We start from the raw sequence: 23,784 nt of genomic DNA on the forward strand, positions 1-23,784 counted from the left end.
TTTGTCTAGTCTTGCATGTCCCTGGTGGCTTTTAACCTAACCAGCATCTCACCCTTAAACCTCAAGGAGAAGGTCCAATAAACACAAAAGAGGATGTTTCTCATGCAAACATACTGAAATTAATCTCCATTGCCTAGAAGCTACCTCTGATCATATCAGCCCGTGGTGACACACATGTCAGTAACCACAGGTGTTACTGGTATTAGTGCTACTGGCTGCAGAGCAGCTATCAGGGTCCTTGGGGCAAACACCTTCCGTATCCAAGTGGAGAGCTCATGATCTGAAAAAATTCCTGTCTGGCAATACAGCAACTGTAAGTGCAGGGGAAAAATCTTTAATTTTCTCAGCTCCACTGACCTGAAAGGTGAAGGTTTAGAGCACACCATCTAAAAGGAAGATGTTGGAGTTGAGGCTGTAGACAAGAAGACTGAGGAGTGACGTTACGTTTTCAAATACATAAAAGGTAACTGCACACAAAGTAAAATAAACATCCTTCATGCCTGCAGCAATCTGAACTGGTACTAGTGAGCTTAAAGTACAGCAAGATTAAGTAAAAAAATACATTTCTAAAAGTGAAGTGCAGTCTGAAAGCACAGTGAAGCGCTGGCAGCATCACCTCTGGACACATTAAGAAGTTAGACAAACATCTGCCAGGAGTGATGAAGGACCTGAGTTGGAGCAAGGAATGGATTAGATGTCTTCTCTGTGTCGTTTCCTGTTCCTATGCCCTATAGCTATATCAAAGTAAATTTTCTTCATCATTTCAAAGTTTTGTATGAAACCAGATATCTCTTTCTTTGAAAATCTGATACTATGACATTTCCTTTCACATGCATCCAGAGATCATTGTAACCCTGACATTGTACTTTATAACCACAAGATCCTTATATACATTTTTCTTTTTGTTTAATCTGATTAAGATTAGGATTTATTGAATATTAATGTCTGCTAATACACATGGAGAGTCTTCAAGTTGTGAACTGACCACAATGTGGAGGGTTTTGTATTTCAGTTTTCCATTAAGAAAACACTAACAACCATAATGAGATTAATTATGTATATACAACCCCTTGTTTACACTTAGGAAGAAACTACAGAACAACACAAGCCTCCTCTTATTAAGGAGGCTTTCAAAAGCTCAGAGGGCAGTCTCTGTGCTTGTCCTCTCTGTAAGAATTGCCAGAGTCCCTTACTGACACGGGTCCATTACTCTGGAGACATCTCGTACGCATGCAAGTCTCTTGCTCAAAAGACATACAGAGGAAAACACCACAGGTAGTTTATACAGAATGGTTCTACTAAACATCCACTGAACACATGCAGCATGTATCTCCAATAATAATACAGTGGTTTCATATTAATAGAATATCCTGTCTCTCTTATTTCACTTGAAGGAAAAAAAAAAAGATGACACAGCTCTTTGCAACCACGGTAGAAGCTCAGAAACTAACACCTTGGATAACATTCATTCATGATTGTACACAGACAGAGCATCTGGCACCTAATCTTGCTGAGCTGAAAACTAACTCATTACTCACTGGTTTGTACTTGACAATGATAAAATGTGTTTTCAAAACAGGACAGTCACTGCTTGGTCTTATGAAGTAATCAGCTTCCACCCTTGGTCTAGGAAAGGAAAAACAAGCACTTCAGCACACACATTTCACTGAAGAGAGATGCTCATTTGCAACAAATATCTTGACTAGAAATTTAGATCCTAGCTTCACTGAAGTGGAATAATTTTTAAAAAAGAAAACCCCGACATCAAGTCAGAACATCTTTATGATAGTTCAATAATGCCACAGTGGGCAAGAAAGAACTCCCGGCAAAATAAAAGATTTGGCTTAATCTATGCTTATAAGGATTTTACTGGGTCCCTGTGCCAGCAAAGCCTCCAAATAAAGACACACAACTACTTTTGCCAGTATGTACAAACTCCACTAACATTAACTTTATAGGTTCTAGTAGTAAAACAACTCTTACAAATGCAAGTTTTCTCTATACATGAAGTTGAGTCTCCAGTTTTATTCTGGCTAGCAGTGTATTTTTTTTTTTATTTTTGTTTTTAAACTTTTAGGGAGGAAAATTGCACAAAAACATCAAATAAGAATGAGCTGAATGCTTATGGCAAATAAATTATTTACTAACCACTCTCTCAAAAATTGTCCGTAAGTGAAACACGAATTTTTAATCATGGAATGTATTAATTTCAGTCTAATTGTTAGTAAATAATCATGTTATGTCATGACTTCTGTTACACAGTAGTTCTTTTCATCATTTGGATAACCAGATGTCTGCAGAACAGGAAAGGCACGTGAGCCTGGAGCATAAGGGAGGCGTCCTCTGTAATGAACACAGCATGCCGTTCTCAATGGTATAGCTAACATGGTACAGCCAATAAATCAATGCCGCAGAAGCACAGATGTCAATGAAGACAGCAAAAACCCATTGAAAACTCTTGTTAAAAACTCTTGGATACTTGAGTAGGCTGACAGCAGTGTAAATGTACATTTGCACTTTCAGAAGCTTTCCATTAAGAAGGTAAGTAAAAAAAAAAATCCCAATGTCTTTCACATTTGTTGAGGGTGTGAAAGAATCAAAACTTGTCTATGACTTTGGCTCCACCAGTAGCTTTACTTCTGACTATTCACAAAAATGTAATGTCTAAGAGAGTTTATTGTCAGAAAATAAGTATGAGGAAGAAGCAGCAATCAAGACTTTAGTAGTCTGAATTTCAAACAAGTCATGTCATCAATGGAATGCTATCTTTTCCAGCCTCTTTCATATTAATTTTTTCCTACAAAGTCAGGATGTTATTTTTTTCTTGAATGCCTATCTTACAACTTTTCAGACATTTCCATCTGTAACAAAACAAATACTTTGAAGCAGAAGAGCATGTACAGGCAATCCTTTCTAGTCATGTCAAGCCCATTCGTAGGACTAAAGGTCTAACTTTTATTTTGCAAAGCGTTTTGGTTTGTTGGGATTTTTTTTTTTCCAGATTCAAACTAAGAGAACTGAATGCATGGTTTTTTTAGTTCTTTGAGTGCAAATTAACTGAATTCCTTTAGTGGACTTGCATGCACAGAGCGCAGGAAGCAGAGCCGTATTCTTCCTGCACTACCCCATCAAGCACTCTACAGGGAAAGGAATATGCAAAAGAATGGAAATTACAATGAACAAATAATAACAGAATGTGTGCATCCAGAAATAAGCCTCTTCCAAACTTGCTTTCCCCTCCCTTACTTCCTATTTTTCACTCCTCTCTCCGGTAGTTTAATTCTACTTTTATGCCAGCTATATAAAAGGCAACACAGAAAGGCAGACTGACTCTACAGACTGACCCACAGCCATAGAGAGCAAAACTAAGTATCACGTGTTATGTTCTACTCATCATCTTGAATATCGGTTTGTCACTCTTAAGTGCTTTGCATGAAACCAGTTTCCACTACAGCTCAAGCAGACAAATTCAAGCATATTTCTACAAACACATTTCACTGCCTGTGTTGCCAACAACACGACAAATTATTTAAGCAGAGCCCTTAAAAACTCAGTACGTGTTTCAGTTCTGTGGCATTTGTCCTTTCTCTTTTTCTTCCAGTTTGGAAAACATGCAGTTGACACCATTCTCAGATGTTAGTATGGCCTCATGGTTCTTCAGAAAGACTGTACTCAGTTCCAGACACAAACAAAAAAAAAAATCAACTTGAAGGGAATTAGCATGCTTATAAGCCCCATCTTCAATTAATGCTGACCCTCTTTATTGGCAAGTACAGTTTTCCTGTGTTAATGATCCAGAACCTACACATTTCTAAAAATAGCTGGTTTCTAGAGTAATCCATATAGCAACAAAACAGCGTGGTCATCAGAAACAAGAAAATCCTGCTGTTGTATGCAATGGAAGGAAAAAGAAAAAAAATGCAGATCCATTACCACAACCCTTAGTGTTTGACTCCAGCAAGAAGATCAAAGCAGAGGACATTAGTACAGAAACAGATGAAGCAAGGTAAGTACTCTCTTGTCTGCCACAACTCTGAGACCTTCACAGTGGCTCTTTTCCAAAGCATTACCAGAAATCATCAACTGGAGAAGGAGCACAGCACTACACAAGTGACTAGCATGGTGTCCCTGACCCAAGACTGGTGAGATTGGGGTTGACATGAATAGGCCTGAGTGGTGCTACGCTCCACCATGAGGTCCTGCACATCTCCCCTGCTTCAGCAGCCCCAGCCCTGCCACTCCCACCCATACGAAGGACAGGCCAAGTGGTCTCAGCCTGTCAGATCGTAAGATCTCTGTTGGAAACAAAATAAAATAATAAAGTTTTACCCTCAGAGCGTATTTTTATTACAAAAGCAGCAACTTAACGTACTAGTAACATCTAGACCTGTGTGACGGTGGTTAGTGTAGACTCCATAAACAAGGGACTGAGTTAATTCTACTTTATTTTCCTAAAAACATGATTGTTGAAAAGCTGAAAAACAATTTTTTATTATAATGACATCACAATGCTTCCCTGGCACAAGGCGCACCTGGTCCCCAGAGGAGGAGAGCAGGGAAAGGCCGCCTCTCCCTTTGGCAGCTTCCCCACCACCTTTCACAGCGCGGACGCTGCAATTTTTCCAGTTAACACGGGTTTGAACCATAAATTTTGACAAAAGTCTCTTATGCTGTCTGTATTATTGCAGCCCCCGAACAGCCACGCAGCCCGCCCAAAGACAGGCCCGGCACCCAAACGCCGCTGCCAGCGCTCATGGCGTAAATACGCGTGGGGCGTAACTGTTGGTGCCTGGACCGCAGGGGCAGGGACACCGCCCCACCCCGCCCTGCTCAACGAGAGAGGGGCGGCCCCGCCCCATCTCACCAAGCAGCCAATGGCTGAGCCAGCCCACAGAAGGCGGGAGCGATGGCAGAGAGGTGGGGAGAAGTGTTCAAAATGGCGGTGGCCCTCTTCACATCCACAGCCGCCAATTAAGCCTCTTAATCCACTTTCTCAGCCCCCACTAGCCTCGCAACCAGTTTGTGACAGTTGCAGCAAAGTTCCCTTGCCCCTCGTGGGTGCCCCGAGCAGCAAAATGGCTGCCTGTGGCCGAATCAGGACTGGTGCTTACTAGGTGCCTCTACTCACACAGAGGGGGCAGACGGCCTCCAAGCCCCCTCAGTGTTTGCTCCCATGCCCCCCACCCGCACGCCTTCCTCGGGGGTCTCCGTGATCAGTGGGTATCCTAATGAGGTCAAAGCACGAGGAGGCACAAGGCCTTACAGGCAGCAAAAGCCAAGTAAGGTCTGTGTAGGAGGACTGGGAGTGTTTTCCCCAAGGCTGAGGGCAGAGCTTGGACACCCCAATGGTTTCCTAGAAAAGGTCACCAAGTACCTTCTGAATCATGATGTTTGCTGAAGACTGTCCAGCGCTGATTTTCACTACCTTGGTTTACTACACACAAAACTGCAGCAGTCCCAAAGCTCCCCCCGCCACAGCTCTGGCTTTGGAGGGGGCAGGGAGTGTCTCTTGCAGAGAGTCTGGTGATTACCAAGGGTAACGCCTGCAGCTGTCCAATTTTAACCCACAGCCACCAGACAGTCAGAGCACCCTTAATCTAGCTGTTGGTGGAATGAAGGGCACAGAAGCTACTAGGTAGTAGTAGTGAGCTTTCAGCAGTTAGCTTAAGGACAAGAACTAAAAGAGAAGGCTTTTCTTCAAAGCCCAGCCTGGTCACCAGAGGAAGCATTTAACACATAGCTCCCTCTAGCTCTACTTTCCCATTTCTAATTTCTTCTTCTTGAAGAGTGGTTCCACTGCTCATACCCCTCAGAAAGTTATAACTTCAGATTAAATACGGGTTGTACTGAAGAACAAACATTGATAGGACAATTCCTATAATATATAAAGCAACTTAAACATTTGACCTGAACATACTTTATTACAACCATTTTGAGAGGATTTCCATGGCTATTTTCCATAGGGTACAAGGTCTTTCTTCAGCTTTGATGATTTTCCCTGGCACAGTATTATGAAGGCAAAGATCCTTCCAACAGCAGGAATGACTTCTGTTCTGAGTCACAGTCAATAAAGTGCAACAAATATTGTAAAGTAACCAAACACTCTGCACTTACCAAAATACCTGTCACAGACAGTGCCTGACAAACCAGGGGAAGGCAAGGTTCAGCTCTGCTCCATCATTACAGATGTCTTCAGAGGCAACTGCCACCTTCACTGAGCTTTTCAAAGCTCGTATCAAAACTAAATTCAACTCTTAATAAGATTTTACCTGTGGCCTGGCTTTCTTTTGCAGAGCAATCAAGGAGATCCCAGGATTTAAGGCAACCCTTAAGCAATCATTATGCAGCCAAAAATTAATTTTCTTGGCTAGTTTCAGGTACATGCTGGTGCTGCTCTTAACTTCCTTGAGAATTACTTAGCCTTTGCCACCTGGCCTAGCCTTTCCAATCCCCCCAGGCAGCTGTGGTCTTTTCTTGTGCCCATCTGTGAGTAAATTTAACTCTTTCCAGTCCTCAGAGAGGAGAAAACAAATGAGACACAATAAACACAATGACAGGGATACTCTTTTTATCAGGTCTGTAAGGTGCTCGGCCCACAGAGATCTGCCCCCATTCCTAACAGGCTTTCTGCAAAACAAACAATGTTCAGGACCAGTAGTAGAAGGACCAGTAGGTCCTTCAGACCTACTCCCTTTGGTCACAGTGCTAGGAGCCTATTAAGGGGCTGAGGAGAAAGCATGTGCTGGGTAGCAAGGTTTCCTCGGGAAATTAGTCTAATGTGATATGATTATGTGGCATGGGATCTGAGAGTCTTTTCTTCTCCTCCTACTGGCTTTTCCACCCCATTATGGCCTCTCTGTGAAATCTGTATGAAATTAGGTAATTTCAAAAACATAAAGTTTCTTTCCGTTTCATGGAAACTCGGGTTTCAAGGAGAGTGATCATAATAACGGCCTCACTAAGGGAAAGACTGTAGTACTCATCTCTTGTAAGACACTAAGAAAATCCATGTAGAAGAAAGACTCCATGAATACAATGAGCATGTTATTGCAGCATGCACTGTGCAATGCAGCAGAGAATCTAACAAGATACGAAGGTGCAGAAAAACAGGCGTTCGTACTTTGTTGCCCACAGACGTATGGCAGAACAATGAAGTTATATTAGATTTATTCGCAGTATTACTGCCCTCTGTACAGAATTCAAGGAGCAAATGCAGCCTTTGAACAAGCCACCAAGACTAATGCTTTCTTGAACTCCATGTTCTTTAGCTGATCTGCTTGAGTTTCTATGTGACATTAAGCTTGTTTTACTTACCTGATTTTCTGAAGAGGTGAAAATACACAAGCACATCCACATCCACATGTGTGGTGCACATCCACTCGGCATCCACCTTTGCAAGCTCTCATTAATGCCACTCAAACACCAGGGTGACGGCATTAATCTGTGGGAAGTGGGTATCTTCTCTGAAGAAAGAGCAGAAATAAGTGTGTCTGCCAGGTATGGATTAATTTGTGCAGTGCTGCCAAATGGGTTTTGTCCCTATAATCCAAAGGGAATATCCAGAATAAGAAAGTTAGTAAACCAGTACCTCCTTTCCTGCATTAGGGAACAGAGTTTTCACTTTCACCAACTAAACCATGCGCTGCCTAGAGCCAAGGCCTGGTCTGAATTAGCCTGTAATACAGCAAAAGTCATTACTCTCTTACCGTAGGCATTCACTGGGGTGATTCCTATGCCAAAACCCCCAATGTTTCTTTTTTTTTCTTACAAAAGCCACGATTTATGTAATTATATCACATCAGATTACATATTACTTTCTATAATCACACATCTTCCCTACTTGGTTGTGTGAATCAGTGCAGACAGAATGCAGGAACAACCGCAGAACCACAGATGAAATGCAAAGAGCAAATTTATTTTCGTTACCTCACCAACTGAGAGATCCCCAAAGCAGCACCCAGGCAGAGGCACACAAGCGGGGATACAGGCACCACGGAGCTCGATCCATCCTAGAGAATCACTGACCCTGCTGTTTTTGCCTGTTTATCAGGGCTCTGTGCAGGCCTAGTTTCCCACTGGGCTTTGATCTTCTCCATAGCAGGGCAGGAATTTCAAGCACATCTGATAGGGCACCTCTAAGTTTAATCATAGGCCTGTGTAATCTAAACACACATGTTCTTCTTGTCAAGCACAAAAGGATAAACAGTGATCAGTATGATATATGTATTTTTGTCATGTGTGTATTATCCCTGGAAACATTCAAGGCCAGGCTGGATGGGGCTCTGAGCAACCTGATCTGGTTGGAGATGTCCCTGCTTCTTGCAGGGGGGCTGGACTAGATGACCTTTAAAGGGCCCTTCCAACCCATACTGTTCTATGATTTTATGATTTTTCTACACCCCAGCTGCAGGTCACTTGAGCATGTTTATAATCCTCCTCGCCAACCTTCCCTTATTATCCCACATTGGCTTTCAGACCCCATTCGGGCAGCTTCTCAACTGGTGATGTTGCACTGGGCACCAAATGCTCTTGTCACTGTCATCCTCTTTCATCAGTTCTAAACTGGCCTAGAGATCAGTTTACCTTTTTTTTCAGATCAAGTTACTAGCTGTGTTTCTAACACTCTTTCCACACTGGGCTGCAGAAAACTGGACACAGAAATTCCTGCCTTCAGGAGCTTACAATCTATATTTGACTGACTTCTAAGGATGACCTTCATTTACTACCGAGATGTACAATCAGAACATGGGAGTTAAGCAATTCTTAAATACTGCCAGCATGGAGGCATTCTTCTTCCGATGGCAGATACGACATTTTGTTTCCTGTATTTCTTGTTTGCTGCCAGATTTTATCTAATTGTTTGTGTAACTTATGTATCTATTTTTTCGCCACAAATTAGTTTTTACCATCTAAACATAGAACTTAAGTATTTACTGTTTTCTTTTTCAAGAGGTAGTGAATATGCAGAAACTTCTGCAACCTACATGTCCTGACAGATTTTTACCTTTTTTTTCCTTCAGTAGCTAGAATTTGTATTTTTATACCGAAGGCTCATGCACAAATAGGGCAGCATACTGCAGGCAGAAGCAACTCATGTACATTGGGACTGGCCTCTCTCTCTTCTGCATATACCCCCCCACAGGCATATACACACACATTTAGCTTCACTATTAACAGACAATTTCCTACTAAAAAACAATGAGATTTTTGCATTAGCATTGTTGGGAGAAGAATTGATTTGCCCTTAAAAGGTTGGTTGTGCGTTATGTGAAAGAACCTAACTGCAAAGAGCTAAATGTGCAAAATAAATTGTACTCATTCTGCTGGGGAAGCACGATCAAGGCTTTTACCATCTGTCAGAACAACATATGACATAGCACTTCTTTATCAAACGTATCTGTAATTTACTCTGTTGAGTGTTTATTAATTCACACCAGTATGGCTACAGTCATGATCCAGTATTGAATACCTGCAAGATTTTAATGGTGCACTCTGATTTAAAGTTGACAACACCTCTTTAAATGGAGAAAATTATCAGTTTTATGTAAGATGACTTTTCTGGTCTTAACAATGAAAGAAATAACTTCTGAAAGTTATTCAGAAAATAAAGTGTAAGGGAGGAACTCAGAAAGCTAATATTATGTACTTTGTACATTCCATAGCTAATATAATGTAATTTCTAACTGTGTTTTTTTATGAGTACTGAAATTCTTTTAAATAAAACAATTCCTCATTGCCACTGTAATTTTTTAACACTTTATTGTTGAAGTCCATCCTTTTAATCATCTCTTATAGAAGCAAACAATGCATTGTTTTGAACCACTTAAATAAAGGCATTATAGCAACAGCTTTGTTGGAGCAGTGACTGCTGATATAAATGGCTTTTCCAGAACTTTGTGGGATCCAAACACATACCTGACAAGACATATCTGCTGGCAGTGTTATGAAGACATTATCCCTGGCCTCTCTTTGCTCCAGGAAATGACGGAAGGTTTAGCAAGTCACCGGCAAGCAGGTGCCTCTAGAGAACTGTAAGCACGTCAGTAGGAATCACTGGACGCAGGGATGTTGGTAGAAATCAGGCAGGATCAACCTGAGCTTTAGTCTTCCTGATTCCATATTTTTTCCAGATTTCAGGCACAGTTTTTCAAGAGTTGTGCTCCAGCCTGTAGCCACCTGCCCAGTGTTGCCTGACATCTCCTAGAGCATTCTTCACTTCAGCCTTTTACTGCTTCTCTAAGCTTACAGAATTTTGTTTTGCTCTTTTCCCTCTTCTAAATTTTTTTTTCCATGTTTGGCTGACGTTGGCCTTCTATACCCTTTGAACTGTTAAGAAACACATAGGCTAAAATTTTTCTTTCCCCTTGCTGTGACTACCCCGTTGTTCCTTTTTCTCTCTTCTGTCCTTGCTGAAGCTTATCTTCAAGAATCTGCATTAGCCTGCCCGCCTCACACCTTACTGTCATTCTGTGCATTCACTGTACTTCTCTTCTTCTCAGTAATCTCCCTGCTTCACCTTTTCTGCCATTATTCTGTCCCTTCCTTCACGCCGAGCCTTATGCATGAACCAGCATCCAGTCCCGGTTCCTCAAAACCCCGTCTTCATCAAATCCACTTCTTTCCCAATTCTTTTAACTGATTTCCAGTAACCTTCCAAACCTCCTCTCACCAAGCTATTGCTCCTTGCATAATCATCCTTCGTTTAAATTAACACAATAAATTCTCCTCTCTCCAGTATATAAACAGCGAAGACTTGCAAATGCCACAGAGCCTTATGAGTGTATTCATGCAGTAACTGAAGGGCTCTAATTTTAAGGGGGATTTGGGCTGCCTACATCTGACAGCACAAAAAAACCCCGAACTTTGAACACAAATGAAGCATAGGATCAGTTAATACAGAGCAAAATTTAGGAAAGGATTGATGTTGAAAACCATTCCAAATAAAAGGAAAACCAGAAATTAATCTCACATCTAGCTTCAATGATTCTTGTTTTAGAGGCAAACTGTAAACCAACTGTAATGTCTGAACAAGCCCTGTAACGCTATGACTGGTGAAGCATCAGGATGAGAACAGCCTCCTTTTTCTCTTTAGCATGGCCAAAATTTGCCTAGTTTTCCTCCTGTCCTACTGCTCTGGATGTCTTTAGCAGGGGTTTGCTAAACTTAATCTATGCTTGTTGACCAATAATGCCACAATTGCCAAACTTCCCTATGGAAGAAGCTTATAATGGCAGAAAGTAACTTTGAAGTTGGATGCATAACAGAAAGTTAAGCATGTTTTCCTTAGCACAATTACATACACACCAAAATTGTTGCCAGAAAACGGAGAACACAGCCTAAAGCTGCCCTGCTCTTATTTGCAGTGGAAATTTGGCCCAAGGGCTGTATTGCTGAGAAAACAGAGCTATTAACCCATTGTGCATGCTGCTACAGAAGATGATGGCAGCGGGGAGATGGTATGGTGGTATCTCCATAAGGAAGTTACATCAGTTGCCTAAATAAGTATCATTATAAGAACTATTAAATATAGTTCAGAACATTTTATGTATTTCACTACATCTTCCACCGTGTAAAATGTAGTCATGTAGCACCATCAGAAGGGCTACATAAACACTGTCCTCTACACACTGGCCAAAACCTGAGCCTCAGCCCAAACTCACCTTACACCACATGTGGGTTTTAGATGAGCATCAAGGCTACCTGAGGCCAGAGAAGAAATTCAGCCCATGCTCTCTTTAAGTTTAGTCTCACCTACCTGCATTGATGAGATGGTGTGCATATAAGGCAGGACTTTCCAAAGAGTTTCCCATGCAGCCTATAAAAACCTCCAGCAATACCAGCTGGCCAGCATCAGGGGAACAAGCTGCCTGGCTCCCTCCTACAAGCACTTTATGCAAAATGCTGCAGAAGTTGCAGACACCAGAACTGTGATTTTCTCTGATGCTGCAATTTTTCACTTAGAGTATTTCCCCATTTGTAAACAATCAAAGAAAGCCTGAGTATTTTCCAGTCAGGATGGTGAAATGAGGACTAGTTAGCATTTACACCTGGCTTTGAAAGGGCAAGTACCTGCTGTGAAAAGGACACAGCGCTCTGTTTCATGTGATCAGCTCTGGGAGAAACACCAAAGCAACACTCACCAGATGTTCAGCAGTTGCAGAATGTTTTGCACTATTTCTTCGCAACAGTATGTAGTTCAGATCAATATTAATAATATCTGAAATGAGCTACTTTATCCACTTAGGTTTTCATTTAATTAAAAAAATCCAGGGGATCTTTAAATACATGTAGCACCAAAAACAGTAGAAAGTTTGCTCTGCACCCGTTCATCCCACCCTTGTTCCAGTGAGTGCAGCTGGATTCACCTTCTCCACTTCATTTCACTTCTCACTCACTCTGCTTATAATCTGGTTCTCCAAGAATTTTAGTTTTCTGGGACAGGTTCCAAGTAAGAGAGTAGTAGTAGAAAGACTCACAAATGATACCGGAAAACCTCAGGATTATTTCAATTTTTTTAGTCTCAGGATTGAGATGCCAAAATGGTATGGATATGTAAGTACGCTTTAGTTGTCTCTACAGTGAATTAGTAAATTTTGCAATGGAAACTGGAGATTAGTAGGTGGATGCATGGTTTATGGCATTCAGTGGGTTGCCATACGCTGTGGGACACATCTTTTGAAGGAGATTTTAATCAACTCAAAAGACAATATGGCAACTGGCAGCCTTTTTCTTTATTGAAGCAAAGTCACAGCATTTTCATCACTATTCCCCTCTTGTGAAGGGAAGAGTTAAACAAAGGCCCCTGAAATTTACATAACTAACAAGTAAAGGATTGAAGAAAGAGATTACAAGCATATTTCTCTAAAATAAATAATCTACAAAGAGTGCTTTTTCTTCTTAAACGCAATCTAAAAATGTATAAATTCTACGGTAGGGAGATCAAGAGATATTTTAACAACTTTCAATATTTACAAACAATACAAAAACTGCACACGCCATCAAATGATGCAAAATTCTTCTTAAAAATTAAAAGCTTCATTCCTACTAAGAACCAAAAACTCCAGCCAATATTTCAGTTTTAATTAATGGTCTTCTTTATGATTGGAAAACCGTTAAATGTTTTTATTATCTGTAAAATATACAATAAAAACGAACCCCACTAAATTATTAAGGTTAAAAAAGAAGAGAAATACTGCAGGCAAATCAGGAAGGAAAGTAACTGTAACTTACTCTTTGGTAACCAAAAGTTAGCAAGTATCTGTATTTCAAGTGATGAACAGTAATCTTTCCATTTTGACAAACGGAAGAAAGACTTCCGGCAAAACACAACACCCAAGTTTCAATTTTGAAAGACAGGCTCCACCTACAGCTCTGTAGTGCAAGTTCTCTGAGTCAAATTTTGCTTTCTAATTCAGAAACGTAACTCTTCCAAACTCTGGCAGTACACTGCTTAATTCCTCTCCCACTTTTCTCGTATCTGCTCACATGCTCCACACACATCCAGTTGTTCCAGTTCTCTAAGGGAATACTCCAGTCAAGGAAGCAGTTCACTTGGAAACGAGTGTTTCACCAAGCGTACGTGTGTGGCTGCACAGCAGCTAGTAGCGTGTTATAAAATTCAGCTCCCTTTTCCATGTTAACTACAAGTTTCATTTTCCCTCAGGAAAAAAAAAGAAAAAGTACCCTGGACCAATTCATAACCTGGTGACCCAGTTGCTTTACCAGGACACGCTTCATCGGCCACAGGGGCATAAGCCAGATAACCCCAGCACCAACCCTGCTACCTGCTCACAGGTGACTGTGCCTCATCCTGCCTCGCTCTGCTTAACCAATGCACTACGCTGCACCACTGCAATGCTTTTGAAGCAAATGTCCAGCTTGTACCACAGGAGCCTTCCCATTCCTCTTTTTCAGGCTTATTCTTAAATTTTGCTTGCACAATTGCAGTCTCAAGAAAAAGAAAAACTTCACACCCCTACAGGCTCTGAGAAAACTCCCCCCTCCCCCACAAGAGGACTTCTAAGGCTTTACACAAAAAATTCAACTGTTAACTTTCTTTAAGCCACAGACCACTCACTCAAAGCAAGTCCTCCCCACCCCAACCCAACCATGCAGAACTATCATTGCTTCAGCATTTAAACACACACATGCAGTTCATGGAATAAATGCTCAGCAAAGTGAACTTGTCCTGGTCTGGGCTTTCTTCTGGAATCTAGTCCTCTGTCATTTTCTAGACTAATATCCAATGCCTTTTGTCACTGCCTTTTAACTGTCTTCAGCTGAAGGGCTTAGATACTTCCTTGAAGTACCTGGTTGAGTCATTAAGTCTAGATGGGTTGGATCCAAGGGCTCTTTGCATCCTGCCTCCTCAGCGTATGGAAAGTCATTCATGTCCATTTCATCGCTGTTAAACACATCAAGCTGCCTCTCTTGCTGCTCTTCCAAAGTCCTTCGGACCCTGCCCTCTGACTGTTCAACCACTTCCCCATCTCCTTCACTGATGACTGTCATGGGGCTGCTCTGGATGCGGTTGCGGACGTTGTACTTGCTGCTGGCAGCAGAGGGGGGCGTTCGCGACCGGCCGTACCTAGTGCCAGAGAAGGACATGCTCCTTGGCATCAGGCCCTCACTCTTGGCCCACTCCTCCTGGGCCCGTTTGCTTTTGCTGGGTGAGCAGCTGGCAGGGCTGTCAGAAAGGTCAGTGGAGGCTTCTGCCTTTGTCCGGTGGAACCGTGGGTCCGTGTTCTTCAACATCTCTGCCGCGGACATGCGGGAACTGGTGTCACAGCGGCTCCCTTTCTTCAGCAGCAGGGCTTTGAAATTGTCGTTGCTGGTGCTGCTCTTGCGAACGCTTCTCTGAATCGACCCGGCTTGTTTGAGGGTAGCTAAGTTTGGGGAAGCACCAGTGGGAGTCACGGGGGGCGACGGAGAATGGTTGCGGGTACGGTCCTCTTCAGAATCTTTACGGCCAAGGACTTTCCTTTTGGATCTGAGTTTGAAAAACAACAACAAAGAGAACCAAAGAAAAAATGAAACTTTTTAGCTCCCCTAATTAAACTCAGCTTAGAGGGATGACAATGAATTAAGCTAAAGCAGAGAGATGGATAAGGGAGAAGTAATCTAAATCTAAAGCATGAGTAAGAACAACATCAAAACTGTATAGGCATTAATACAGGTATTGGAAGTATAAGCTAAGTTTATTGTTCTTCTTCTGCAAATCTGGAACAATGAAACTAATAAAACCGGCAATACTGATGTTCGAATCACTAGTGAATTTAGGGAATCAGGTTTTCTGGAGTCAGTATTGAACTGCTAAGACTAATGCACTGTAAAGGTTATACTCCATGTCATTTGTCTGTTAGTGTGGGGATTTGATTAAAAATATGTCATCTAGAGTATGCTGGAGTTTGTTTTGTTTTTATTTTGTTTTACTATTTCATTTGATGCTCTTTGGAGAATTCAAACTGTAGTTTAGTACACTTGCCTTTAGCAAAGGATATTGCAATACACTGCTGTTGAAGTCAAGATGAAGTAAAGTGAGCCACATGTAACCATTCCAGATTAAATTTTTTTTTTTTAAAGTCCCCTCCTTAACGTTAACCTTAAATGAGTAGTGAAAACTGAGTTTTCCAGCTTCTGGTGAGATGCACAGACAAAATTCACACTTCTGTTGGTGCTCTGTCATTGCAACTCTTCGACTGAATGAAGGAGAGACCAACCTCCTGACGTGAAAGTTATCTTTCCAAATGAAAGGACAGAGCATTTTTTAATTTAAATGTGAAGTGCAGGGATAATAAAAAAAAACAAAAACAACCAAACACCAATCATGGAAGTGGGAATAAGTGGAAATTGGACTTCTATTGCCCCATCTTCACATTATTAGAAATCTTACAGAAATAAATGTATTACATGCCTGGTATCTGTAGCAAAGCTGCTTTGCTTCTTTGCAGGCTAAGCAAGAATTAATTCAAAAAGATTGTATAAAAGCTAATTTTACATATGCTGTTTTGGCAAAAAGTTTAAAACAAGTCGGCAGACTTGTTACAAATACAAGATTATCATGCTATAATTCCATATTAATTTTTATCAAGCATGTGTTCAATACAGACGATTCCCCTTGTAAAACAGGTTTCTGCTGAACGTGACCTTTAGCTGTACTTTCTCAAAGGCCTTGAGATCTTGCCAAGGCAAGCTCAAATGTCTTTATGCATTGAAGCCTACTGATAATGCAAGAAAACAGAAAACAAAGTAGCAGGATCCATCAGCTGAGTAGGTGGCAGCAACAGACATTGCCATAAACGTCTGCCAAGACTTTTGAGCGATCCTGTCTCTTAAGTGGTGAAGTTTATGCATAGATCACTTGTGATACCCACCACAGGCAGCTGCAACAGCTGTTATTTCAGCTGCTGCTGCCTCCACCTGCCTTTCTGGAAGAAGAATGTAATACCGACATCCATTCAGCCTGAGGATGAATGGACACCAGAAGACAGCACAGGGATGAAATGACGACTTCAGTAGTGGCAAACCTAAGAGCCTGGTCTAGATTTAACCGTGTGTCAACACTGTAGGCAGCAAGTGAATTTGGTGCTTGGATGCTCTGTGCGTCTGTATGCGAACATGTGCCTGCATTAGTTGCAGGAAAAAGATCTCCCTTCATTAGGGTTTTGGCTGCCTACAGCTATCTTTAAACACTGCAATGCAGGAGTTGTACCGCTGCCAAAAAACAAATGAAATTCCAAATAAACAGAAAGCAAAATTTAATTGCAAAGATCTGCAGGGAAAGACTTAGTTATCCTGGCTTGAAGTAATTCAGTAAGACTGTGAATGCAGTGCAGAGCGGTCAGTTTGCTGTCAGCATCTAACCAGTTTTTCTCAGCATGTATTAATTATGGCAGAAACTTAAAATTAAGAACGAAATTTGGTTTTGGTGGCTTTTCAGACAGAGATAGGGTATATATTCAAACAAAACTGTGACTGAAACTTTGTTCTTCCTGCCCTAAGTGCAGATACCATTAAATTTCTTGTTTTACTCCAAAGCACATATTCAAGAGTGCCAATCACTGAAATAACACCTTTTAGAAATAAGGGCGGGGGGGGGGGGTGGGGGGGGTGCAAAATGCTTTTTATTAATTAACAACTAAGGAAGATAGTGGTTCAAGTCTAAAGCCAGCAAAAGCAAGGTCTTAGTAACAAATGTGTCAAGCAGTTTTAACTATGTGACATCCATTCCATTGTCCATTTCCCCATAAACTTGTGAATTCCACGTATATGCATACACACAGAGATCCACTCTCTATCTGCATACGTAACAGAGAAAGGCTACTGGCCAGAATATTTCATTCTAAAAACAGATTTGTCGCAGTCCTAGTGAGAGCCATGCAACGTGAATGCAACAGACCATTTTTAGAACGGCTCCTACAGGCCAAGTCCTAAGGAATAACAGTAAGTTATAAAAAGTCAGTATCGTATGTATGTAATTTTTGTGACACCTGAAACAATCACTGCAAAAATAAAAATAGCATTTGCATCCCAAGTGCTGCAGTCTCCCAGCTCCCAGCCACATTCCCACAAAAGGCTCCTCCCATCCCTCAGTACTCCTGATGCAGAACTCACGCACAGGTGCGCAAACTGACTAAACACCTAGATAAACCTACACGGATGCTGCCAAGCACTTTCTGTGACCAGTTAAAAAGAAAAGGCCCCTCTAAATTTTGACGTTAAAGACAAAGCCACAAGATGGCACTACCACTACATCGATTCTAGTCTAAAAGCAAGCTCAGTAGTTCAGAGAGTGGCAATGGTCTTCTGTGTGTACTGTTTAAATGGTGCACACGTTTCACTTTGTGGTTTTTAGGTTTTTTTTTCTTCTCTTTTTTTTTTTTTTTGACAACCTAACGTCAACAGCACAAAAATCCAGGTGCCTATTCAGGATGATTTTGTGTTTAAGGGAAATGAATAATGTCGTTAATAACAGAGCCAGTATTGCACATTTCATTCATGAACCAGTTTGACACAAAACACCCGACCTCAGACTGGATTACGGCAAACTATAATCCAGTGTTTGCCATATGTTTTGCCATATGACTGACATGTTGTGTTACTTGCCAGTTTCAGCCACGCTTGCCATGAAGCATTAGCGTTGAGCCTCTGTCCCAAACTGCACCATATAAGCAGCGAAGAGAGTAAAAAGAGATGGAGAAGAACGAAAATGAAAACAAAAAGATACACAGAAAAAGCAACAGTAGAGTTAATATGGCAGATTGAGAACAGTACAATAAATACTAGACGTAACTTGATATTTTAAGGGGCAGGATATTTATAATACAATCAACATTGATTTAATCTGGCAGTTTTTAGTTTTAGATTAAATATTTTTATAAAACAATAAAACTCAAGGGTTTTTTTCCTTATCTTTTTCATATATAGCCTTAGTAGAAAGTCGTTTAGCATGTGCTTTCTGTTAAAGCAATGACTGTTGTAATTGGCTGTTTTAGTAAAACAATGTTAAATTAATTTTTGAGAGAATTACTGGACCTGACGGTACAGGAAGGACAATTTCTGCAGTACCTGTGAATGGCAGCAAAAAGATCCTCAGTTGTCCTCGGTCTCGCTGGTGTTGCCACTCCGTCCGTCTCTTCCCCATAACTACTGCTTGGCAGGAACGAACTATTTGCTGTATCCGATTCAAACACCTCCACTATGCAGAGAGAATCAACAATAGCGTCAGTCCATCGTGGGAACCCAACAGGCATAAATATTCCTGAAACCAGCCCTCACTGCCTCTAAGGCAAAGCATCCGAGAGACCGAGTGAGTGCACAGTTGTCATTATTGTGATTTCAGAACAACGCTTGCTTAGGAAACTGCAGTGCATGAAATGCCCATGCTTGCTCACACACAGAGGCAGAGAACAATACTGAAAGAGAATTTGTATGGTTTCCACTAAAATGCAAAACCAAAATTAACAAAGCTAACCATGTTTTTGCAGTGTGTTTTAATCCTAGCACAGTTAAATAAAAGATCATTTTCTTTCCATGTCTGCAAGAATGAGAAGTCAGAAAGGAATTACAAGGAATCTCAAAAACTATTAATCTGATCCCTGCAACTTTCTTTAGGCTTTTAGTTTTAACTGTCAGAAGAAGCTCTTTTCTCTACAGAAGCCCACCTGAACGCTAGGATTGCTAGACTCACTGTTCCGACAGCTTCTGTAAAATAGCTACTGCTACATCTTAAGAAGAGTCAGAGAAAAGAGACTTACCACTTTCGTTCTCTTGAGATGGGTGCCCGTCAGTGTTACTGCCGCTGTCTTGGCTGCTGCCTGAACTGCTTCCTTCATCAAAAGTGGACTGCTCCTCCTGCCTGGGTTCTTCTTGAACTGGTGATGCAGCAGGCTGTACCACAAAGGCGTTAGCTCCCACTGTCTCAGAGAAGGTGAATCTGGCAGCTCCTCCCTCAGGAACCAGGCTGCCAGAGTCCATCTCGCTAGAACTGAGTCCATCTGTAAGACAATTTCTCGCCTCCTCGCAGTGTGCAAGCACAGCGTCTCTCTTAGTTGGGCTTGATGTGCTTCTGACAGTATCACTCAGTTCAGCTGCTTTCTCCACTGTGAAATCTAACTGTGGAGGTGGTACAACGAGGAACAGTTTGGGTTTCTTTGAAATAGGAGGTGGTTTCTTGCTTGGCAATACAACCTGAGTCTTGTCAGGAGATGCTGGTGACCCCTGAAGTGACATGCCAGAACAGAGGTCTTCGCTCTGCACTGAAGACTCAGGTGTGTCTTCAGTAGCTGCCCCCACTGAATCAGCTTCAGAAGACTTGTTTAGCCCTACTGCACTTGCAGGCTTTTGATGGCTGTCAAGTGCAGGTACGTTATCGGAAAGAATGAGAGGAGAACCCCGAGCCAGTGTCTGAACTGAGTTTTTAAACGAACTGCCTTGAGTTTTCACTTCCTCCTCACCTAGGCTGTTACTGAGTCTTAGTGAGAGAGATGGCTTTAGGGAAGACTGCGATGATGAGTTTACAGTACCCTTTTCCTGAGAGATGGTTTCAGAAGCAGATTCAGGTGATGGTTCACCTTCTGTGGCTTTTTTCACAGACCTCAGCTGCACCATTTGCAACGCTTTGGTAGTTACTAAGGGCATCACAGGTCTCGATGCATCCTGCTTGTTGAGTGGCTGTTTCACTGGACTGTAGCAAGAATCCTCCTGGTTACGCTTCTTAAAAGAATACTGTGGGTATACTGTTGCACTTTTTGTTAGTTTGCAATCAAGAGGTGGTGCTGGTGGTGGGACAGCTAAGGGGAAAGTAGAAGGTGGAACAGGGGAAGAGAACGAACTTATGGAGGCTTCTTGTGGAAACCATGGGACAGTCTGGGTAAAGGAAGAATTTACTTCAGCTTCTGGTGGAGGAGGAGGGAATGTGGGAGAGGCTTGCAATGGTGACAGATCCATGACTTCTGCTGGAGGAGGAGGAGGGGGAGGGGGAGGAGAAAGCTCAGAGCAATGTGGAGGAGGTGTTGGAAGAGAAGGTGGTGGAGGAGGTGCAACAGAATCTGGAGGAGAGCTCAGGGTGGAGTCCAATTTCTTCACACTCACACTCCCTTCCGTAGATGTATTTGAAGACAGAGAAGTGGAGGATGAAGACATGGAGACTGAAGACAGAAGAGAGGATTTCCTTTCAGGCACTTTAGGCTTCAGCTTGGATTTCCCATTTCCTGATGATGCAGATTTTAAAAATACAGGCACTGGAGTAAGCGCAGTGGGTGTATTGGACTGGCTGGAGTACCCACTCGATGGCGATGTGACCCGGTGGGATTTCTCTGGAGAAGTGCTCTTTGGTTTGGCCAGCCCACTGGGCACTTGTGGTACAGAAGCCCTTGAGCCATCACTGAAGTGGCTGATGCTGCAGTCACTGAGAGCAGATGATGTACTGGCAGAATGGGTCACCGGGGATTTTACCTGGTCATCTGCCACCGCAGCGTAGTCGCTGTAGTAACCCCACTGGTCAGCGTACTCTGACTTGATGCTACTTGTTTCACTCTGAGAGGGAGTGACTGTGCAGATGGAGTAGAGGTTTGGAGCAGTAGTGGACATCATGCTGCTGCTTGCACTGACTGAGCTTTGGCTGCGGGAGCGCAACACCCAGGGATCCTCATAATCACTGCAGGGGCTCTGGGATGGGGAGCTGCCGCTTTTGCACTTGAGATTCAACTGCAGAGAATGCTGGAGGGTGGCAATGAGTGTTTCATCAAGTACCTGTCCATTGGACTGGGCTTTTTTCTTGGGCATCCTTCTGAGTGAATCTGTTCTGGATGGTGGCAACGGCGGCTTCTTTGCTTTTTTCAGAGAGATGCTTCTTGCAAGGGATTTGTCACCTTGGCCTGATTGGTCATCCTGATGTTTCTTCTCCTTTCCTTCAAAGACATTTATCACACTGTCTCTGGGGTTTCCAAAACCATTAGTACTGCTGCATGGCATGTCTGACTTCAGTCCAGAGTCCACATGCATGGAACTGTAATAACCATCGTGCTCCACAGAATATAGAGAAGTAGAATCATCCCTGACCGAAGTCCTCTCCAGGCTGCTGCTGCTCAGGTTGCTACCAGGAGTGGCACAGCCTGGTGTGGTACAAACCGCCTTGCATGAAGGCATCTCACTGTTTTCTGCAGACTTGTACAGCCAATGCTCTGTGCTGTTCACTGCTGCTTGTGCTCGCTCCCCAGAACAGCTAGATTCACTCCTACCATCGCTGTCCTGGGAAGGGATGGGTAAAGCAAGATTGTTCCTACAGCTGTAGCTCACACTCTGAGACCCAGCCTCTGTGTTTCCAGGAGTGCTAAGAGAGACAGCAGAGTCACCAAGAGAAAGCATCATGACAGTATTAGATGGGATGGTATCTGAAGTCTGTGAGTGACGTGTGGAGCTGCTTTCGCTCCAGTTACCGCTTGATGAATGGTGATCTTCTTTCCCACTTACTGCACTGCTGGCAGCAGGGTTGTCTCTTGGCTTTGGGTAGGCAGTGGAGCTGGTAATTTTGCTATCCAATGATCCAACACTCTGGGCAGTGTGAATAACGATAACTTCTGAGGAGGATGACAGCGTTGCGTTGGGTATGATGCTCGTTGAGTAGGTGGCATGAGGAGAGACCACGCATGCTGGGCTTGCGGACTTTTCACTATCATAGTTTCTTAACTCTTGAGACTTTGGCCTTGACAGGGTCTCTGTTGTGGGATTATTCCTCAGATGCACAACACTATCATCCACTTGCAATTTACTTATCTGGTGGGGCAAAGTGCCAGCGATGTCTTCTGTCTGTCTGGAGATGCTCTGTGTCTGCTCCAGGGACTGCAGACACACTCTTGCGCCAGCCCGAGGCAAGCTGTGAAAACCTATGTCGCTATTTTGGCGAGAAGCAAATATAACTGCAGCAGAATCACTCATCACTGACATGTTTCCAGATGAGCTGGAGAACTGAGACATCTGGGCTGCGATGCCTTGTCCTTTCTGCGCTCGTATTCTTCTCATTGAAGGGGGAACAACTTTAACTTCCTCCGTCTGGCAGCTGGTGTCCTTGGTTTCAGAGCGCTGCATAGCAGAGCGGTAGGTCTCTAATCTTCCTAGCGTGGAACAGTGATCTGGGACATACATCGAATGTCCTCGAAAATCACTTTGGCCAGTGCCAACTGCTGGAGCCAAAATAAAATAATTATTCCTCAAAGCACAAATTCACATTTATCTTCTTACTCATTTAAAAACAAAAAAAAACCCAGCAAAATGCTCAATCCCCATGCTCTTGAAGGTTATGCCTTCTGAAAAAGAATCTGCAACAATGGATTTTGCACAGGCATCGTGTGTTTTCTGCATGTCTCTTCCCTTTTTCCTTATTACCAGGAACCTTCTGCTTACAGAATCGTCTGCGTTCCTGCTGCACATTCGACACATGAAATCCTCTGTTTATGACACGGTAATAATTTCCATAGTAATCAGTTATGTCAGAAACCAAGTAGCACTGTTTGACTTCCAGTAGGCAAAGCAGCAGGAACAGACAAAAGCCTAAGAAATGTAAAGTGTGTTTCCATGCTAATGCCTCATGCAATAAAGAAAAGGGGAAGGAAAACTGGAGACTAATGTGAATAATCAGTTCTGCTTTATAACAGCATTACATTTCAGGAAAAAAATTTCAGGAGACACAGATAGCTCTCCAAGTCTTGCAGTTCATCTGAAAGGAGGCTAACACATCGAAGCATGCATTGTTTTACCACAAATAATACATATGCTGTAACAGCATTTATACAAAGACATTACCCAACACTGCAAAGAAAACCAGTAAATAACATTTCTCCACACAACTATTTTCTATTATCATAAAGGAAAAACTCCAAGAAGTGGGGGAAAGAAACAGCTAGTACTGACAGTTATCTCATCCTCAGCACTGTCAGGAAATAAAAAATAATTGTACTTTTCTTTCATGAGGTAATAATCATGTATTGGCATAAAAAACCTTTGAGAAAAAAGGAAAACCAGTTTTAGTTCAAAATACAGTTATCGCTAGGTCAGTAGAAAAGACTCTAGGGTTCTTTTAAATTTACATTTTTATTGGTAGCTGCCTTTTAAAATCACAAACCAGAGCCCTGCTTTAAAATTAGTCTATGTAAAGCTGTTGCTTTTCAATTCAGTTGCGTTACTGTAAAAATCGCAGACACGAGAGGCAGGCGTGCTGCTGGAGACGCTCGTAAGGATGCTGCATTTGTCACTGCTGGGGAAAATGGGTTATTTCAAGTCTCCGCC

The 23,784-nt window shown here is 42.3% G+C and overlaps 1 protein-coding gene across 8 annotated transcripts in view; it reads right to left on the minus strand.

Moving 5' to 3' along the window:
* Positions 1 to 12,711: 12,711 nt before the first annotated feature.
* NHSL1 (NHS like 1) overlaps positions 12,712 to 23,784 on the minus strand; it is a 180,210-nt gene continuing 169,137 nt past the window's right edge. For 5 of the 8 annotated variants that reach the window (XM_086745732.1, XM_086745738.1, XM_086745735.1 and 2 more), the window contains 3 exons: positions 19,257 to 22,682; positions 18,568 to 18,697; positions 12,712 to 14,989 (listed from right to left, as the gene is read on the minus strand). In XM_086745732.1, the coding sequence (XP_086601858.1) occupies positions 14,266 to 14,989; positions 18,568 to 18,697; positions 19,257 to 22,682 (4,280 nt within the window). In that variant the 3' untranslated portion in view covers positions 12,712 to 14,265. Of the gene's footprint in view, positions 14,990 to 18,105; positions 18,158 to 18,567; positions 18,698 to 19,256; positions 22,683 to 23,784 lie in introns of all 8 variants that reach the window. The other 3 variants (XM_086745736.1, XM_086745734.1, XM_086745739.1) reach the window with 2 other exon arrangements.

The sequence above is a fragment of the Chlamydotis macqueenii genome, chromosome 3 (genome assembly GCF_036417535.1).
Source record: "Chlamydotis macqueenii isolate bChlMac1 chromosome 3, bChlMac1.mat, whole genome shotgun sequence".
NCBI lineage: Eukaryota > Metazoa > Chordata > Aves > Otidiformes > Otididae > Chlamydotis > Chlamydotis macqueenii.